The sequence below is a fragment of the Notamacropus eugenii genome, chromosome 6 (assembly GCF_028372415.1).
Source record: "Notamacropus eugenii isolate mMacEug1 chromosome 6, mMacEug1.pri_v2, whole genome shotgun sequence".
Lineage (NCBI taxonomy): Eukaryota > Metazoa > Chordata > Mammalia > Diprotodontia > Macropodidae > Notamacropus > Notamacropus eugenii.
In genome coordinates, this window is record NC_092877.1 from 15,617,605 (window position 1) to 15,633,808 (window position 16,204).

Consider the following 16,204-nt stretch of genomic DNA (forward strand, 5'->3'; position numbering starts at 1 on the left):
GAAGTCATGTTCCAGTAGACTAGGAGTCACAGAATCAGAGAAGCCCAGAAGGGACCTTGGTGAATAACTAGTCTAACCCATATCTGAAAAAAGGATACCCTCCACAACATCCCCAAACAGAGGATATGCATATATGGTATCATATATATCAAATCACCATATCATATATCAAATCACCATACTGGTCACATAAACACTTAAGCCCTTTCATTTCCTACCTTGTACAACCTTGGGCAAATCATTTCTCCTTTGTGGTCTCAATTGACTGATTCTATAAAATAAGGGGGTGGTGTGTGTGTGGGGTAGACTAGATGACCTCTAAGTACCCTTTAAGCTCTATGTCTATGATTCTAAGACTTCCACGACAACCCACCCTGGTTTTGGACAGCTTTAATTGTTGAGGTTAGAGAGTTGGTTCTGGAGCCAGAGTGACCTGGGTTCAAGTTCTGCTTCTGACTCATAATGGCTGTGTGACCCTAGGAAAGTTACTTACCCTGTCAGAGCCCTGTGGGTGTAGGATGCAGAAGGGTTACTGACCTGCATTGGTAGAGGGAAAGTCCTCCCCAGGAGTTTCCCTCATCAATTAAATTGCAGGTCTTGTCAAGAAAACTCCAAATGGGGTCACAAAGAATTAGATACAACAGAAAAATAACTGAACAGCAATCACCTCCCCACTCTCAAACTTTGTGCCCACCTTCCCTGCCATTTTATATATGTGTAACTGATTTTTGAATCTCAATTTTAAGATATGTTCTTTTAAATTCTGTGGATCTTAGTTTCCTCATCTGCAAAATAAAGAGGTTAGGGGAAGGACAGCACTCTGGGGCCTCAGACCATTACAAACAGCAGTTATCAAACCTATTTGATACTAGCTAAAAGCAGAGAAGTAGATCAGTGGATATCACTATCAGTAGATAAGAAATCAATCAATCAGTCAATCAATAAAAATAGATAGTACCTACTGTACGCCTGTGCTGGAAAGCAAAGAACATAAACAATCAAAAACAGTGATAAATCAGAGAATAAAAGGAAAGGAATTCCCTTTCTAACAAGAACAACTGGGAAAACTGCAAAGACTGCCATCTTACCCCAATAAAACAATGAATGCAAAATGAATATGTGCCTGTGTTCTAAGACCACACCACTGGAAAAAAATAGACAGAAAAATGATCAATTTCATCTCATAACTATAACTACGGAGAAAATTCTTAACCAAGAAAGGGACAGATGAATATCTATCTATCTATCTATCTATCTATCTATCTATCTATCTATCTATCTGTCTATCTATCTATCTATACACATGTACACATATGTATGTATGCGTGTGTATATACATATATATATGCATATGGTTTTATATTAAATAAAATAAAGACAAAAACCAAAGGAAAACAGTTCCTTTTCAGAAAGGAAAAATATTTACATCAAATATCACCAATAAACACCTGAGATCCAAAATATTTAGGGAAAACATGCAAATGTACAACCCCAAGGGCCATTTTCCCAAGAGATAACAAATGGTCAAAGAATAGGAATAAGAGAATTTCCAACAAAAAAAAAATCCTCTTGAAAACATGCTCCAGATCATTAATAATATGAAAAGTATAAATTAAAACAATTCTGAGGTTTCTTCTCAGACCCTGTAAATAGGCCAAGATGGCAGAAGATAGAAAGAGTCCGTGTCAGAGGGGCTGAGGAAGAGAGGCCCTCAGATATACTATGCTTTAGTCCAAATTTCGGAATGTTAATTTAGGAATGATGAAAGACCAGGGACTAAACTGGTCATACCCTTTGACCTTATGGTTTCTTTTCCTGGAACATATATTTCCAAGGAACTCAAAGACAGAAAAATAATTCAATATGCACTCCCTCTTCCCTCCAAAAAATCAAAGCAGCATTCTTTGTGGTGCTGAAAAACTGGAGCCAAATGAGGGTATCCACTGCTTAGGGATTGCTTAAAAAATATAGCATGTCCATTTAATGGCATATTATCTAGCAGTAAGAAATAAAAAGGGGAAGCAGATTTGTACAAACTGATGAAGAACCAAGAGAACAACACACACAATTAACACAACAATGTAAATGAACAGATTAACAAAAAAGGAAATTGAACTCTTTTTTAATAAAAAAAACAATGACGGTCCTAGGAAACAGATAAAGAAGCACGCCTCCTTCCTCTTGGAAGAGAGATGAGAAACTGTGAGGACAGAATCTCATATAGACTGTCAGATCAAAAATTAGAAGCTAGATAGAAGGAAGAATCCCAGGATCACAGATCTAAGGTAGCAAGGGTCCTTAGAGGTCATTTAGACTAAAAGCCAACCCTTTCATTTTACAGATAAGTAAACTGAGGTACAGAGAGGATGGGGAAGTAACTTATCCAAGATTATATGTGTAATAAGTGTAACTGTTAGGAACTGAACCTAAGACTTCTCTTCTTCAGGCTAAATGTTTCTGTGCTTTTCAACTATTCCTCATAAGACATGGACTAGAGAGACCCTTCACTATTCTGATTTGTCCTCCCCTGGATGTTCTCCAGTTTATGACCATCCTCCTGAAATGTGATGCCCTGCCTACCTCACAGCCTTGTGAGGTTCAAAGTGATTTGAAAGCTATTTCAAAGATACTTAACATATCCTCATCTTCTCCTTCAGCTTCAGGCTTTGCCATTTACCATGAGCAAAGGATTTCCCTCCTCTTGGTCCCAAAGATCCTCTAGTCCAGGGGTTTTTAATCTGTTTTTTTTTTTTTTGTTCTTGTTCTTGTTTCCTTTTTCTTTCTTCCTTCCTTCCTTCCTTCCTTCCTTCCTTCCTTCCTTCCTTCCTTCCTTCCTTCCTTCCTTCCTTCCTTCTTTCTTTCTTGGACCCTTTTGGCAGTCTGATAATGCTTTGGAATCCTTCTTAAAGTCAAGTTTTTAAAGGCATCAGACACTTAGGATTGCAAAGGAAACCAATTATGTTGAAAGTTATTAGAATATTTTTAATTTAAAAAATAGTTTCCCAGGCCTCAAGTGAAGAGCCCCTTCTCTAGTCCTGTGACTATTCTAGTCTTTGAAAGCTTGATGGTCCCTTAGAGCTCTAAGAGTTTGTGAGCCTTGGGGCTATTCAGAGAGCACACTGCATTTGGCTCAAACAAGCACCCTTTGTTTTGCTAACACCACTACTGTAATATCTCGGTCCTATGTTTACTCCCTTGACCTTAAGTCTAATGGTCATAAGGAAACTTGAGGCCCCAGTGCCTGCAAAGCTGAAACAGTAAGAAGATCTAGTGACAGACGGGGCTTTACAAGTCATTTTATCTAAATTCCTCATTTAGTAGAGGAGGCCAAAATCCACAGAGATTATGTGATTTGCTCCAAGTCACATCCATAATATATCGAACCCAGGTCTTCTGACTTCAAACCCAGTGCTCCATGCCCTGCACCATGACACTGCCCCAAGCCCTAACTGCCCCCTTTTAAACTCAGCCCCACAATGCCAAGACAGGGGAGCAGGTTAACATTCTTCCCAGTATGACATATCGCTTCCCACTAATTAAATACCTACTTTTTAATCCAGCCCCACGAAGTCTGGAGCTAGGCTCAGGTAAACATCTTCTCCCTTGAACAAATGTCCTTTTTCATACTTACTCAACACATTATTTCGTAGCTGTAATGAGTCAGACTCAAACATGTATCAGGTCCAAAATAAAGAATATAGGCTCAGCAGCTCATTAGAGACACAATCTACTCCCATACCGGATGTAACAATGCAGAGATTAATTTCGTTCAGGCCATCAGATAAGTTAATTATAATTTAAATTTGGTGTCTGCCGTACTTCACAAGGCACAGACAGCGTGCAGAAAAATAGAGCCAAGTTACCCTCCTTGCGTACTTTTAAATCTGTCTTTACTTGAAGGGCATGCGGAGTGGACCTATGTGAGTGGGAAGGGAGATGAATTCTTAGGAAATAAGATTTTTAAAGCCTAGGGCTTAGATTGGTGATTCCATTTTTCTGCCTTTTCTATGTTGTCCACATTTCACGGGGCATTAAGAGGCCTTAGATGTCACTGAACCTCAGCTGTCTAGAAGGAAAAGATGATAAAAAGAAAAATATATAGTTCCTACCTGAATTCTTCATCTCTGATCTGAAAGAGAAACAGAAAGAAACACCACCAGGATCAGGATTGCGGCAGAAGACATAGTCCTATTTTATTCTTCTCTCCCTCTCTTGCATCCCACCTCTCCACTATCAATCAAACAACCTTTATCAAGCACCTACTATGTGCCAGGCACTGCTATGGGCTTCCCTTAATATAAGAGAATGAGAGGACACTTAATATATCAAAGGTATTCATTGCAGTGTTCAGGGTGCTGAGGGAAGGGCTAATTACCATGTCTGAGCTGCTCAGAAAGACAATTTTCCCTTCACAGCCTGGCCCCTTCCCACCTTTCCAGTCATCTTACTCCTTAAACATCTATCCACTCCATCCCTAGTTTACTCTTCCATATAGTGACATTGGTCTCCTGGCTGTTCCTTGAGGTAGAAACTCCATCTCCTGACTCCAGGCATTTTCCCTGGCCCTCCTCCATGCCTGGAATGCTCTCCCTCCTCCTCTCTCCCTCCTGGCTTCCTTCAAGTCCTAGCTCAAACCCTTCCTTCTATAGGAAGCCTTTCCTCATCCCCTTAATGCTAGTGCCTTCCTTCTGTTGATTATTTCCAACTTAAACTGGATGCACTTTGTTTGTTCATAGACCTCTGCATGTTTTCTTCCCCATCAGCTCCTTGACAGCTGGGGTTGTCTTTTGCCTTTCTTTGTATGCCTGGCACATAATAGGCATCTAATCAATGTTTGTTGACTGACTGCCTGAATGGCCAGACATAGCACAGAGAAAGGTAGGAGATGTCACTAAATGCCAGACCTTGCCTTATCCTTTGAGCAGTTGGTAGAGTTTAGTAGTTGGCCAACTCCAAGAGCAACCAGATCTTCTCTTAGAAAATTCATTCCCTTTCCTGTCTAGCATTTTCTCCCAAAATTCCGACGTGTCAGATCTCAAAGCATAAACATAGGCATTGGAACAGGCATCAGGCTACCTGGGTTCTAACCCAAGTGAAGCACTGAGTGACGTGGAGCAAGTCCTAGGAGCCAACATTGTTCTGTGTGTCCTTTGTTTTCTAAGAAGACAATGACATCACGAGGGCGACAGCAGAATCAGACTTCAGAGTTGGAAGAGACCGTAGAGTCCAAGCCTCTCATTTTATGGATGAGCAAATAATGATAACAATAACAGATAAAATGGATGTGGTACTTCGTCAAGCATTTTATAAGTATTTTCTCATTCTATCCTCACAACAACCCAGGGAGGAGGTGCTATTATCATCCCCATTTTGCAGAAGAAGAAATTGAGGTTTAGCGATTTACCTGGAGTCACTGCTAGTAAATGTCTCAGGGTGGACTTGAACTCAGGTCTTCTTGACTTCAAGCCAGGGCTCTGTCCACTGTACCACCTCCCTCTCTGCTTGTTTGTAGAGTAAGGATGGCAGGATTAAGTGATTGCAAAGGGCCCTTCCAGCTCTAGCATTCCATTTGTTCAAAATTAGAATCCAATTCAATCCAAGCCAATCCAGTCCAATTCAATTCAATCAGTAAGCATTTATTAAACACCTACTGTGTTCCCAGGCACTGTGTTAGGCGCTGAAGATAAAAATTAAAACTGAAGTAGTCTCTCCCCTCAAAGAGCTAATATTCTACCAAGAAGTAAAACAATTTTAAAAATTCAATTCCATTAAAAAAGATTGAGTGCCTACTATATACAAAGAAGGTAGAATGTGTTAGGGATACAAAGATGAAATCAAACATTGTCCTTGCCCTCACTGATCTAAGAGTTTATATTCTATCAGAAGAGAAAACATTTCAAAAGCTCATTTTAGTTAAAAAAAGATTATGTGCCTACTGTATACAAAGATGAAATCAAATATTGTTCTTGCCCTCATTGATCTAAGTTTATATTCTATCAGAAGAGAAAACATTTCAAAAGCTCATCTCAGTTAAAAAAAGATTTTGTGCCTCCTGTATACAAAGAATACGGTAGGCACAAGGGATATAAAGATGAAACCAAACACGGCCTTTGATTTGGGAGAGAAGGCATTCACAGAAACAACTACAAGTTAAAATATGATCAGTGTTTGGGAGAGGTCCAAGCAAGAGTTAGGGATCCTACTTGGTAAATGCTAACATCATCTTGGCCTGCATTCATTAAAATAATAACTGACATCTGTATCGTGCTTGAAAGTATACAAAGCTCTTGATATCCATTCTCCTATTTGAGCATCTCCAAGGTCCTGTTATAGTGGTTAGCATTTATTCAGTGTCTTCTATGTATCAGGCATTCTGCTAAGCGTTTTACAAAGATTATCTCATTTGGTCCTTACCACAACCCTGGGAGGTGGGTGTTATTATCAGCCCCACTTTACAATTCAGGAAATGGAGGCAAACAGACATTTAATAGCTTTCTCAGGGTCACACAGTCAATAAGTGTCTGAGGCTCCATTTGAACTCAGGTCTCACTGAATTTAGGCCCAACTCTCTATCCACTGCACCCCCTTGCAGCCTCCAGTAGGTACTGCCCATCCATATCAGCCCCATTTTACAGATGAAGGTGTAAGTGATTGCGCAGAGTTGTAGATGCTCCAATTGTAGCATTCTATCATCTATGCTATGTTCCCTTTTCAAGAGAGGCATAGTACCCAGTATGAGGGAGGGGATAAGTTTGCCATAATCTGGCAAGATCTATAAGTAATGACCATCCTGGAAGAAGTTTTCATGTGATGGGTAGATGAATCCTTATTATTAGAGATGTTGTATGAGTCAGATTAGATGGCTTCTTGAGACTCCTTCCAACTCCTGACACTTTGTGCTTCTGCGAAATTCTCTGCTCTGATCACGTCACATCTGGAGTACTGAGCTCAGTCCCCAGGTACCATATCTGAAGCAGGATATTAACAATATGGAACATGTCTAGAGGTAGATGACCAGGTAGATGAAAAAAAGGGAGACCAGGCAATGAAGGGAAGGGAAGACTTGGTGGGGACATGACAGTTGTCTTTAACTATCTGCAAGGAGATCAGAAATGTTGGCCCCAGAGGGTGAAATGAGGGTCACTGGGAACAAGATGTCAAGAGGCTGACTTCAGCTTTCCTAACAATGAGGACCCTATCCCAAAGTGACCTAGGAACAGATCTTCTCTACCGAAGGTTTTTAAGCCAAGGCTAGTGCCTCCTTATTAAGCTTATTTTAGACAGGTTGCTCAGGAGGTCCCACTTCCTGAGAGTGAAGTGGTGGACTCAGGGTACAGAATGAGTTATATATTTTTGGACATGGCCAACATGGGGATTTGCTTTACTGGACTCTGCATATTTGTTACAAGGGTTTACTTTTTTTTTTCTTTTTCAGTGCTAGGTGAGGAAGAAGATGGGAAGAAAAAGAATACAGACTTTTGCTAATTGGAAAAAAAGTTTTTAGAAAATAAATAAAAATAAGGAATGATATTTTAGGGATAAGATACACTAGATAACCTCTAGTACTATGACACTGAAAGACTATGCTTTAAGAAAGAAGGAAACATTTCTGTAAAATATTGGCTTTTCCCTTTCTTCACCACTTAAAAAACATCCTTCCCAAACTGTGGGTATTATTTCTTCCAGCAGTCCACCCTCAGCACTTTCAATTATCCCATCAGATTCTCCTGGGGCTCCAAAGTGATTACATGAGCTTTCCCCTTGGGATCCTTTCCTGAGAGAGATTTTTCATCTAGCTCTCCCGTCTTCCCCTGGAGGAGCTCACCCATCCACTTGGGTGGGTGACAAAGCGTCCTTCATTTCCTCCATCTGGGCTACACAAGATGAGCCGGTCTGAAGACAACATGTTTTCCCCTCCCAACACCCCGCCCCCCTGAATGTGGGTGGTTCACCAAGGACAAAAAACAAAGGCTGTGCTTTTTCCTAGCTGCATTCAAGTCTAAGACCAAAAGAACAGATCACTCAGAAAACAAACAACTCACAAACTCTTCTGGTTAGCACTATAAATAGTTGGCAAACTGGAAATTAGAGTGGAAAAAGGCTACTAGGAAGGTAGTTACCAGGGACAGTCCCAACAGACTGATAATCTCCAACAGGGGAGAAAGACAGAATTGACCAAGCTCTTACAAGAGAGAAAGCAGGAAGCTGGAAGCAGGAATATGTAAGTTCCCTGAGGGTGGCAAAGTTCTCATTTTTGTCTGTGTATCCAAATATGGTACCTGGTAGGAATAATGACTATACCTGTGACTTCTCTGGGATAGGGAACTCCCAAGTGCTTTTTATTAATGCAGATTGGCACCTTCTCCACAGCTTAAGAGTCTCAGAGTCTTCCAGAGGAGAGCTACCAAACACATGGCCCAGGGGTCACACATTGGCCCGCAACATTGGCCTGGGGAAGTTCGCGTAATCACTTTGGAACCCCAGGTGAATCCAATGTGATAATTAGTTTGAGAGCAGCCAGAACCAGATTAAACTGTAATTTGGTACAAAATAAACAAATAATAAAATAGAACATAGAAAATGGTAATTTGTGGGCTTCTGAGTCAATAGGTGACCCACAGGGATCCTTATGTATAGTTTGGTGGCCCTGTTGGTATGTGAGTTTGATGCAGCTGGTCCAGACCATTGGTCTGCTCAGTTTCCAATAGCCAGATGTATTAGAATTGAGACTTGAGACTCTATAGGCTTCCTGATTCCAAGTCCAATCCTCTATCTAGTACACCCCATTGCCTTTCTGCATATAGTAGGTGTTTGTTGGTTCATGGATTGCTTAGAAGCTTCCTTTGAATTTTAGTGGAAATGTCTTATGGGAAACTAGTTAAAAAAGAGGTGATTGCATCACCTACAAACTCCATGACTATCGATGGTATCATTAAAACTCAACACAAGTTTTCAATCATCTGAGTTGTTTAAACATACAGTCGCCATGGAGAACAATTGACAGCTTAGAGAAGTTTCTCTGTTTAGACCAGAACATGTCCTATTTACAGACAGGCTTTTCCATTTCCTTGGGGATTTATCAATGACTTCTGCAGAAACGGTCGGGGGGAGCACAAAGGTTTACTTGACTTCCATGTGTTTCTGTTGTTTGTTTGCTGGAAGAACTCCTTCTGGGGTCATTTTTAAGCAAGTTACTGCTCCTCTCTGGGCTTTGATTTCTTCATTTGTAAGACTCAAGAGTTGAATTAGGTCACCTGTAAGGTCCCTTCTATCTCTAAGCCTTCCTCCACCAAGGGAGAAAGCACAAAGAGAAAAAAAGTGGGGGAGAATTAGAAAAAACCCACACCTTATTCCAATAAGATCTATTTTAGAGACAGGAGGAGAATGACTAGCCATCAAAACAGACAGAGAGTAACTACTAGGGCATAGGAAGGAAAATGGTAGATGACAGAAACCCAAGAGCTCTAGGACCTATGGACATCTAAGTGCTATCACACTTTCTAGGACCACCACCATCCCAGCAAACATGGAGGGCTGTACATGCAGAGCTACACTGGGTAATATATGGAAGAAGGGAAAAATGGATAGAAAATTGGTTTCAGAATCAGGAAATCCTACCCCCAACACATTCTGGCTTCTGGCCATTGTCACATCCCTTAACTTTGCAGTGTCAATCCTCTAAGCAGTAGAGAAGGAGCAGATTTGCATTGGTAGAGGGAGTTTCCTCACTGGGAGTTCCCTACACCCATGAATGAGGGGTCTCAATCAAAAACTAAAAGTGATCATTAACTCGGTTGATAAATTAGGTGACTACCATTTATTCAGTACCTATGATATCCTCTGCCCTAGTTTACATGATACTCATGGTTTTTCTCCTATTTCTTTACTATTGCCTTCTCTGGCTCTTTTGATTGCTTCCTCCTGCCCCTTTAAAAGTGGGTTTCCCCCAGTATTCTATCCCAGGCCCTTTTCTTTTCTCTCTTTGCAACTGTCTCCTCTGGTGATCTCATCTTCTCCCATGGTTTCAATTATCACTCCTACATAGATGACAATCCAATCTATATCTGCATTTCCAACCTCTGGCCCAAACTCCAGTCCTGTTTTATGACTTCCTTTTGAGCATCTTGTCTAGACACTTAGAGCAGCCTCCAGTCTATCCTCTCTACAATCTTTACTCTCTACTGCCACCCAGACAAGCTTTCAGATTTGCTGATCCAGTCATCCCCACTGCCCTCCAGAAAAACATGCAGTATCTCCCCTTTGCTCCATAATAAAGTTTAAACCTAACTCGAACCTGACAATCACAGGCTTCCATAATCTGACTCCAACCTCCCTTCTGTACTTGAATGAACTTCTCCATGGGCACACAGCTTGTTAGAGGCAAGATTCAAATTCAAGGCTGATGTCCTTTCTACAGGGGAAGCGGATGATTATGGATGATCATATATGTACTGGGCATTGAGAGAAGCACTAATTGTGGCAGCACTAAGTGTGGGTTGGGGAGCACTGGGGAACCTGTTTGTTTATTGACAGTACAACCAAATTATGGTAGCCCCTGAGACATGGCAGGTGACAGTGAGCCACTGAAGGTTTCTGCCTTAGCTTGGTACTGCCATGTGACTTCCTGAAGTAGACTAAAGACTCCTGGGCCTTGCTGTCTGCCTTGCTGACTCATCCTTAGGACTTCTGGTCATTTTGATACACCCTACAATGATATGTTCTTTCTGTATTTATTGTTGTTGTTCACTCCTTTTCAGTCATGCCTGATTCTTCATGATCCCACTGGGGGTTTTCTTGGCAAAGACACTAGGGTGGTTTGCCATTACTTTCTCCAGCTCATTTTACAGATGAAGAAACTGAAGTAAACAGGGTGAAGTGATTTACCCAGGGTCACATAGCTAGTAAGTGTCTGAAGCTGGATTTGAATTCACAAAGATGAGTTTCCCCGATTCTATGCACTGTGGCACCACAAAGCTGCCCTCACTCAGAGTATCCTTGAGAATGCAGACTTTTAGAAACTTTTTTCTATATGTATCTTGAGAGCTTAGTGTGGTACTTGGAATGGACTAAACACTTAATAAATGCTTTTTCATTCATTCATTTATTCCATCATTTATTAATTCTGAGCTGGACTGACCGGATCAAAGTGGAATTTAAGAAGGATGAATCTTGGGGGGAGGAGCCAAGATGGCGGAGTAGAAAGACACACATATGCTAGCTCCGAACCCACAGCCCATAAAATTCCTGTGAAGAAGAACTCCTAACAAATTCGGGAGCAGCAGAAGCCACAGAACAACGGAGTGGAAGAGATTTCTGTTCCAGAGAGACCTGGAAAACTGACGCGAAAGGTCCATTGTGCACCAGACCAGAGCAGAGCCCAACCCTGCCTTGACCAAGCTGCACTGAGGGGAGCAGATCTGAGCAGGCTTCAGGGATGGAATCTCCAGCTGCAGCGCAGGTCCCTCCACCCACAGGTGCCAAAGGTCAGTGAGAGGGTCTTTTCAGCTCCCCGAGAGGGGACTGGGGTGTCCCCATAACTCAGGCCCCCTCAGGAGGCAGCAGCTGAGGCAACAGCATACAGGGGGCCCCCAAAGCAGGCAGGAGCTCGGGTCCATTCTTGAAGGTCTCCTTGGAAACCCCCTGAGGGAATTGAGCCCCATGAGGTGGCCCTGCCCTGACCTGAGCACCTGAATTTAATCTCACACTGAATAACAGCCCTGCCCCCATCCAAAGCCCTGAGGCTGGGAAGTAGCATTTGAATCTCAGACCCCAAGTGCTGGCTGGGCAGATCTGGAGGCATGGTGGGTGTGGAGAGGACATTCAGAAGTCAAGTAACTGGCTGGGAAAAAGCCCAGAAAGGGGAAAAAAAATAAGACCACAGAAGGTTGCTTTCTTGGTGAACAGATGCCTCCTGCCATCCTTTCAGATGAGGAAGAACAATGCTTACCATCAGGGAAAGACAGAGAAATCAAGGCTTCTGTATCCCAAGAATCCAAAAGAAATATTCAATGGGCTCAGGCCATGGAAGAGCTCAAATAGGATTTTGAAAATCAAGTTAGAGAGGTGGAGGAAAAACTGGGAAGAGAAAGGAGAGAGATGCAAGAAAAGCATGAAAAGCAGGTCAACACCTTGCTAAAGGAGACCCCAAAAAATGCTGAAGAAAATAACACCTTGAAAAATAGGCTAACTCAATCGGCAAAAGAGGTTCAAAAAGCCAATGAGGAGAAGAATGCTTTAAAAAGCAGAATTAGCCAAATGGAAAAGGAGGTTCAAAAGCTCACTGAAGAAAATAGTTCTTTCAAAATTAGAATGGAACAGATGGAGGCTAATGACTTTATGAGAAACCAAGAAATCACAAAACAAAACCAAAAGAATGACAAAATGGAAGATAATGTGAAATATCTCATTGGAAAAACAACTGACCTAGAAAACAGATCCAGGAGAGACAATTTAAAAATATGGGACTACCTGAAAGCCATGATGAGAAAAAGAACCTAGACATCATCTTTCATAAAATTATCAAGGAAAACTGCCCTGATATTCTAGAACCAGAGGGCAAAATAAGCATTCAAGGAATCCACTGATCACTGCCTGAAAGAGATTCAAAAAGAGAAACTCCTAGGAACATTATGGCAAAATTCCAGAGTTCCCTGGTCAAGGAGAAAATACTGCAAGCAGCTAGAAAGAAACAATTCAAGCACTGTCGAAATCCAATCAGGATAACAGAGGATATAGCAGCTTCTACATTAAGGGATCGAAGGGTGTGGAATATGATATTCCAGAAGTCAAAGAAACTAGGACTAAAACCAAGAATCACCTACCCAGCAAAACTGAGTATAATACTTCAGAGGAAAAATTGGTCTTTCAATGAAATAGAGGACTTTCAAGCATTTTGATGAAAAGACCAGAGCTGAAAAGAAAATTCGACTTTCAAACACAAGAATGAAGAGAACCAGGAAAAGGTGAACAGCAAAGAGAAGTCATAAGGGACTTTACAAAAGTTGAATTGTTTACATTCTTACATGGAAAGACAATATTTGTAACTCTTGAAACTTTTTAGTATCTGGGTAGGGGGTGGGATTACACACACATGCACACACACACACACACACACAGAGAGCACAGAGTGAATGTAATAGGATGGGATCATATCTTAAAAATATGAAATTAAGAGGTGAGAGAGAAATATATTGGGAGGAGAAAGGGAGAAATGGAATGGGGCAAATTATCTCTCATAAAAAAGGCAAGCAAAAGACTTATTAGTGGAGGGATAAAGAGGGGAGGTGAGAGAAAAACATGAAGTTTACTCTCATCACATTCCACTAAAGGAAGCAATAAAATGCACACTCATTTTGGTATGAAAACCTATCTTACAATACAGGAAAGTGGGGGAGAAGGGGTTAAGCAGGGTGGGGGGGATGATGGAAGGGAGGGCATTGGGAGAAGGGAGCAATTTGAAGTCAACACTCTTGGGGAGGGATAGGATCCAAAGAGAGAATAGAAGCAATGGGGGGCAGGATAGGAAGGAGGGAATTATAGTTAGTCTTACACAATATGACTATTATGGAAGTCATTTGCAAAACTACACAAATATGGCCTATATTGAATTGCTTGCCTTCCAAAGGGAATGGGTGAGGAGGGAGGGATAAAGAGAAGTTGGAACTCAAAGTTTTGGGAACAACTGTCGAGTTCTGTTCTTGCTACTAGGAAATAAGAAATACAGGTAAAGGGGTATAGAATGTTATCTGGCCCTACAGGATAAAAGAGAAGATGGGGACAAGGGAAGGGAGGGATGATAGAAGAGAGGGCAGATTGGTGATAGGGGCAATTGGAGTGCTCGGTGTTCTGGGGTGGGGGGAGGAGACAAATGGGGAGAAAACTTGGAACCCAAAATTTTGTGAAAATGAATGTTAAAAGTTAAATAAATAAATTTTTAAAAAAAAAGAAGAAGAAAAAAAGAAGGATGAATCTCCAACATTCCTGACCTTCAGGTTTGACAGAATATGAGAGCTAGAAGGCATATTAGGGATCTAGGCCAAACCTAGTCTAGTGGCACCATAGTGCATAGAACGCTGGGCTTGGGATCAGGAAGATACATCAACCTGAATTCAATCCAGCCTCAGACACTTACTAGCTGTGTGTCCCTGGGCAAGTCACTTAACCCTGCTTGCCTCAGTTTCCTCATCTGTAAAATGAACTGGAGAAGGAAATATCTTCCAGTATCTTTGCCAAGAAAACAGCGAATGAGATCACAAATGAACAACAACAAGGCCAATCCTACATTTTGCAGATGAAAAAACTGAGGTGCTACAGAGTCATGGTATAATGGGAAGACCACTGGATTTGGAGTCTGAAGGGGCCTGGGTTAGAATCCTGCTTCTGAAGCCAATGCAATGTATGACTGTAAGTCCCATCAATCCTCTGAGCCTCAGTTTTCCCACCAGTAAAATGGGGACACTGATACCTATGATATTTTTCTCTCAGTGCTGTTGCAAAGCTCAAACAGGAAGCGGCTAGGATGGCACAGAGGAAAATGTGCCGGACTTGGAATCAAGAAGACCTGAATTCAAATATTGACTCAGGATTGGACTGTGTGACTTGGCAAGTCTCTTAGCCTCGGTTTTCTCATCTGTAAAATGGAGATAAATAGTTGGGTCCACCTTACAGGGTTGTTGTGAGGACAAAGTGAGACAGCATTATGTAAAGTTCTTTGAAAATCTATTATTATTATTCTGTCTAAAATTCATGGTGCTTTTTCTCTGTACAAGAGGAAGACAGCATGCAGTTCAGGAACTTGGAGCCCAAATGAGACAAAGCCCCTCTAGATTTCTAGCATCCACCGGTGGGCTGGAGCTGGGTCTGACTCAAGCCAGTTAAATTTTCAGTGTGAGTAATTTCACCTTGGAAATTGGCAAAATGCTACAAATCAGAGCTTTATTTATTTATTTTCATTGATTGTCTAGACCAAAAAAAAAATGTTAATACAGATTAAATTTTAAAGTGTGTTGTGGATGGCTAATATGGAAGTGTTTTACACGACTACATATGTATAATCTATATCAATTTGCTTGCCTTCTCACAGTAGGGGAGGGTGGGGAAAGAGGGAAAGAATCTGGAACTGAAAATTTTTTAAAATAAGTCTAAAAATATTTATTTACATATAACTAAGAAAAATAAAATAAAAGTTAAATTTAAAATTAAAAAAAATGCTGTGGGTATGCTTTTTTGAAAGCTGGTTGTTAAACATTTTCCAGCATGCACCTACCAGAATCATACATCAAAACAAGTTCCCTTGAGTGAAGTTTATCTCCTTTCTTCCTGTTTAATTTCCTGTCATATCCTTGAATGTCATTGATTCCTGAATGATTCTCCACACTCTCAATCATGCAGAGATGATCTCTCTCTCTCTCTCTCTCTCTCTCTCTCTCTCTCTCTCTCTCTCTCTCTCTCTGTCTCTCTCTCTGAGACCTCTCTTTGTCAGACGCAGGAATCTGACAGGTGTAACCAGAACAGCTTAATAAGCTACAAATAGCCTGGCTGCTTCCTTCAAGAAGTCCCACACCAGCCATGTAGTCGCAGGATGAGGCCAATTAACAGCCTTGTAGAAATAGCTTGCTACTTAGCCTAACCTCAGCTGGGTGTTACTTTTTCACTGAGCCAATCAAGATGAAAACGCCCCCTGTCTTTGCCAGTCCTGTGGCACAGAGGCTAAAATCCTCCCCAAGTACCTTCACAAGAAAGTACAAAACGTCCCTTTGAAAATACCCAGGGTCCAAAAACCTCAGGGGCAGCTGAGCCAGAGGTTCCCCAGGAGAGATCTGGGACTCTTGCAATGGAAGCGAAGCAGCAGACGTCCAGCAGTCCTCCTGCACTTGAATGAATGTTCCTTCTCTCACCACCCACCTTGTCCAAACCCTCCTAATTCTAATGCTTTTTCTCTCTTGATTATTCCCTCTTTATGCTGTATATATCTCATTTTCACTGTTTATCATATAAAAATATATTTAATATTGTATATTATGTAATGTAGAGTAATTATACTTATATAACATAACATAAATATATTATACATATATACTCTATTATACTTATATTAATATAATATAATTATGTAATATAAATATACTGTACTTACACAACATAAAATCGATTGCATTGTACTTCTATAATCTGAGTGTAACAAATATATTGTATTATATTATGT

General features: G+C 41.0%; 1 protein-coding gene across 10 annotated transcripts in view; it reads right to left on the reverse strand.

Moving 5' to 3' along the window:
• Positions 1 to 16,204, reverse strand: part of TRIM44 (tripartite motif containing 44) — a 184,125-nt gene that overhangs the window by 96,821 nt on the left and 71,100 nt on the right. For 6 of the 10 annotated variants that reach the window (XR_011969232.1, XR_011969233.1, XM_072619144.1 and 3 more), the window contains one exon: positions 4,110 to 4,129. The exons of the other annotated variants lie outside the window; for them this stretch is intronic. Coding sequence is in view for 4 of the 6 variants with exons in the window: in XM_072619144.1 (XP_072475245.1) it covers positions 4,110 to 4,129 (20 nt within the window). In the remaining 2 variants the exon portion in view is untranslated. The remainder of the gene's footprint in view (positions 1 to 4,109; positions 4,130 to 16,204) is intronic. 10 annotated transcript variants of the gene reach the window in all.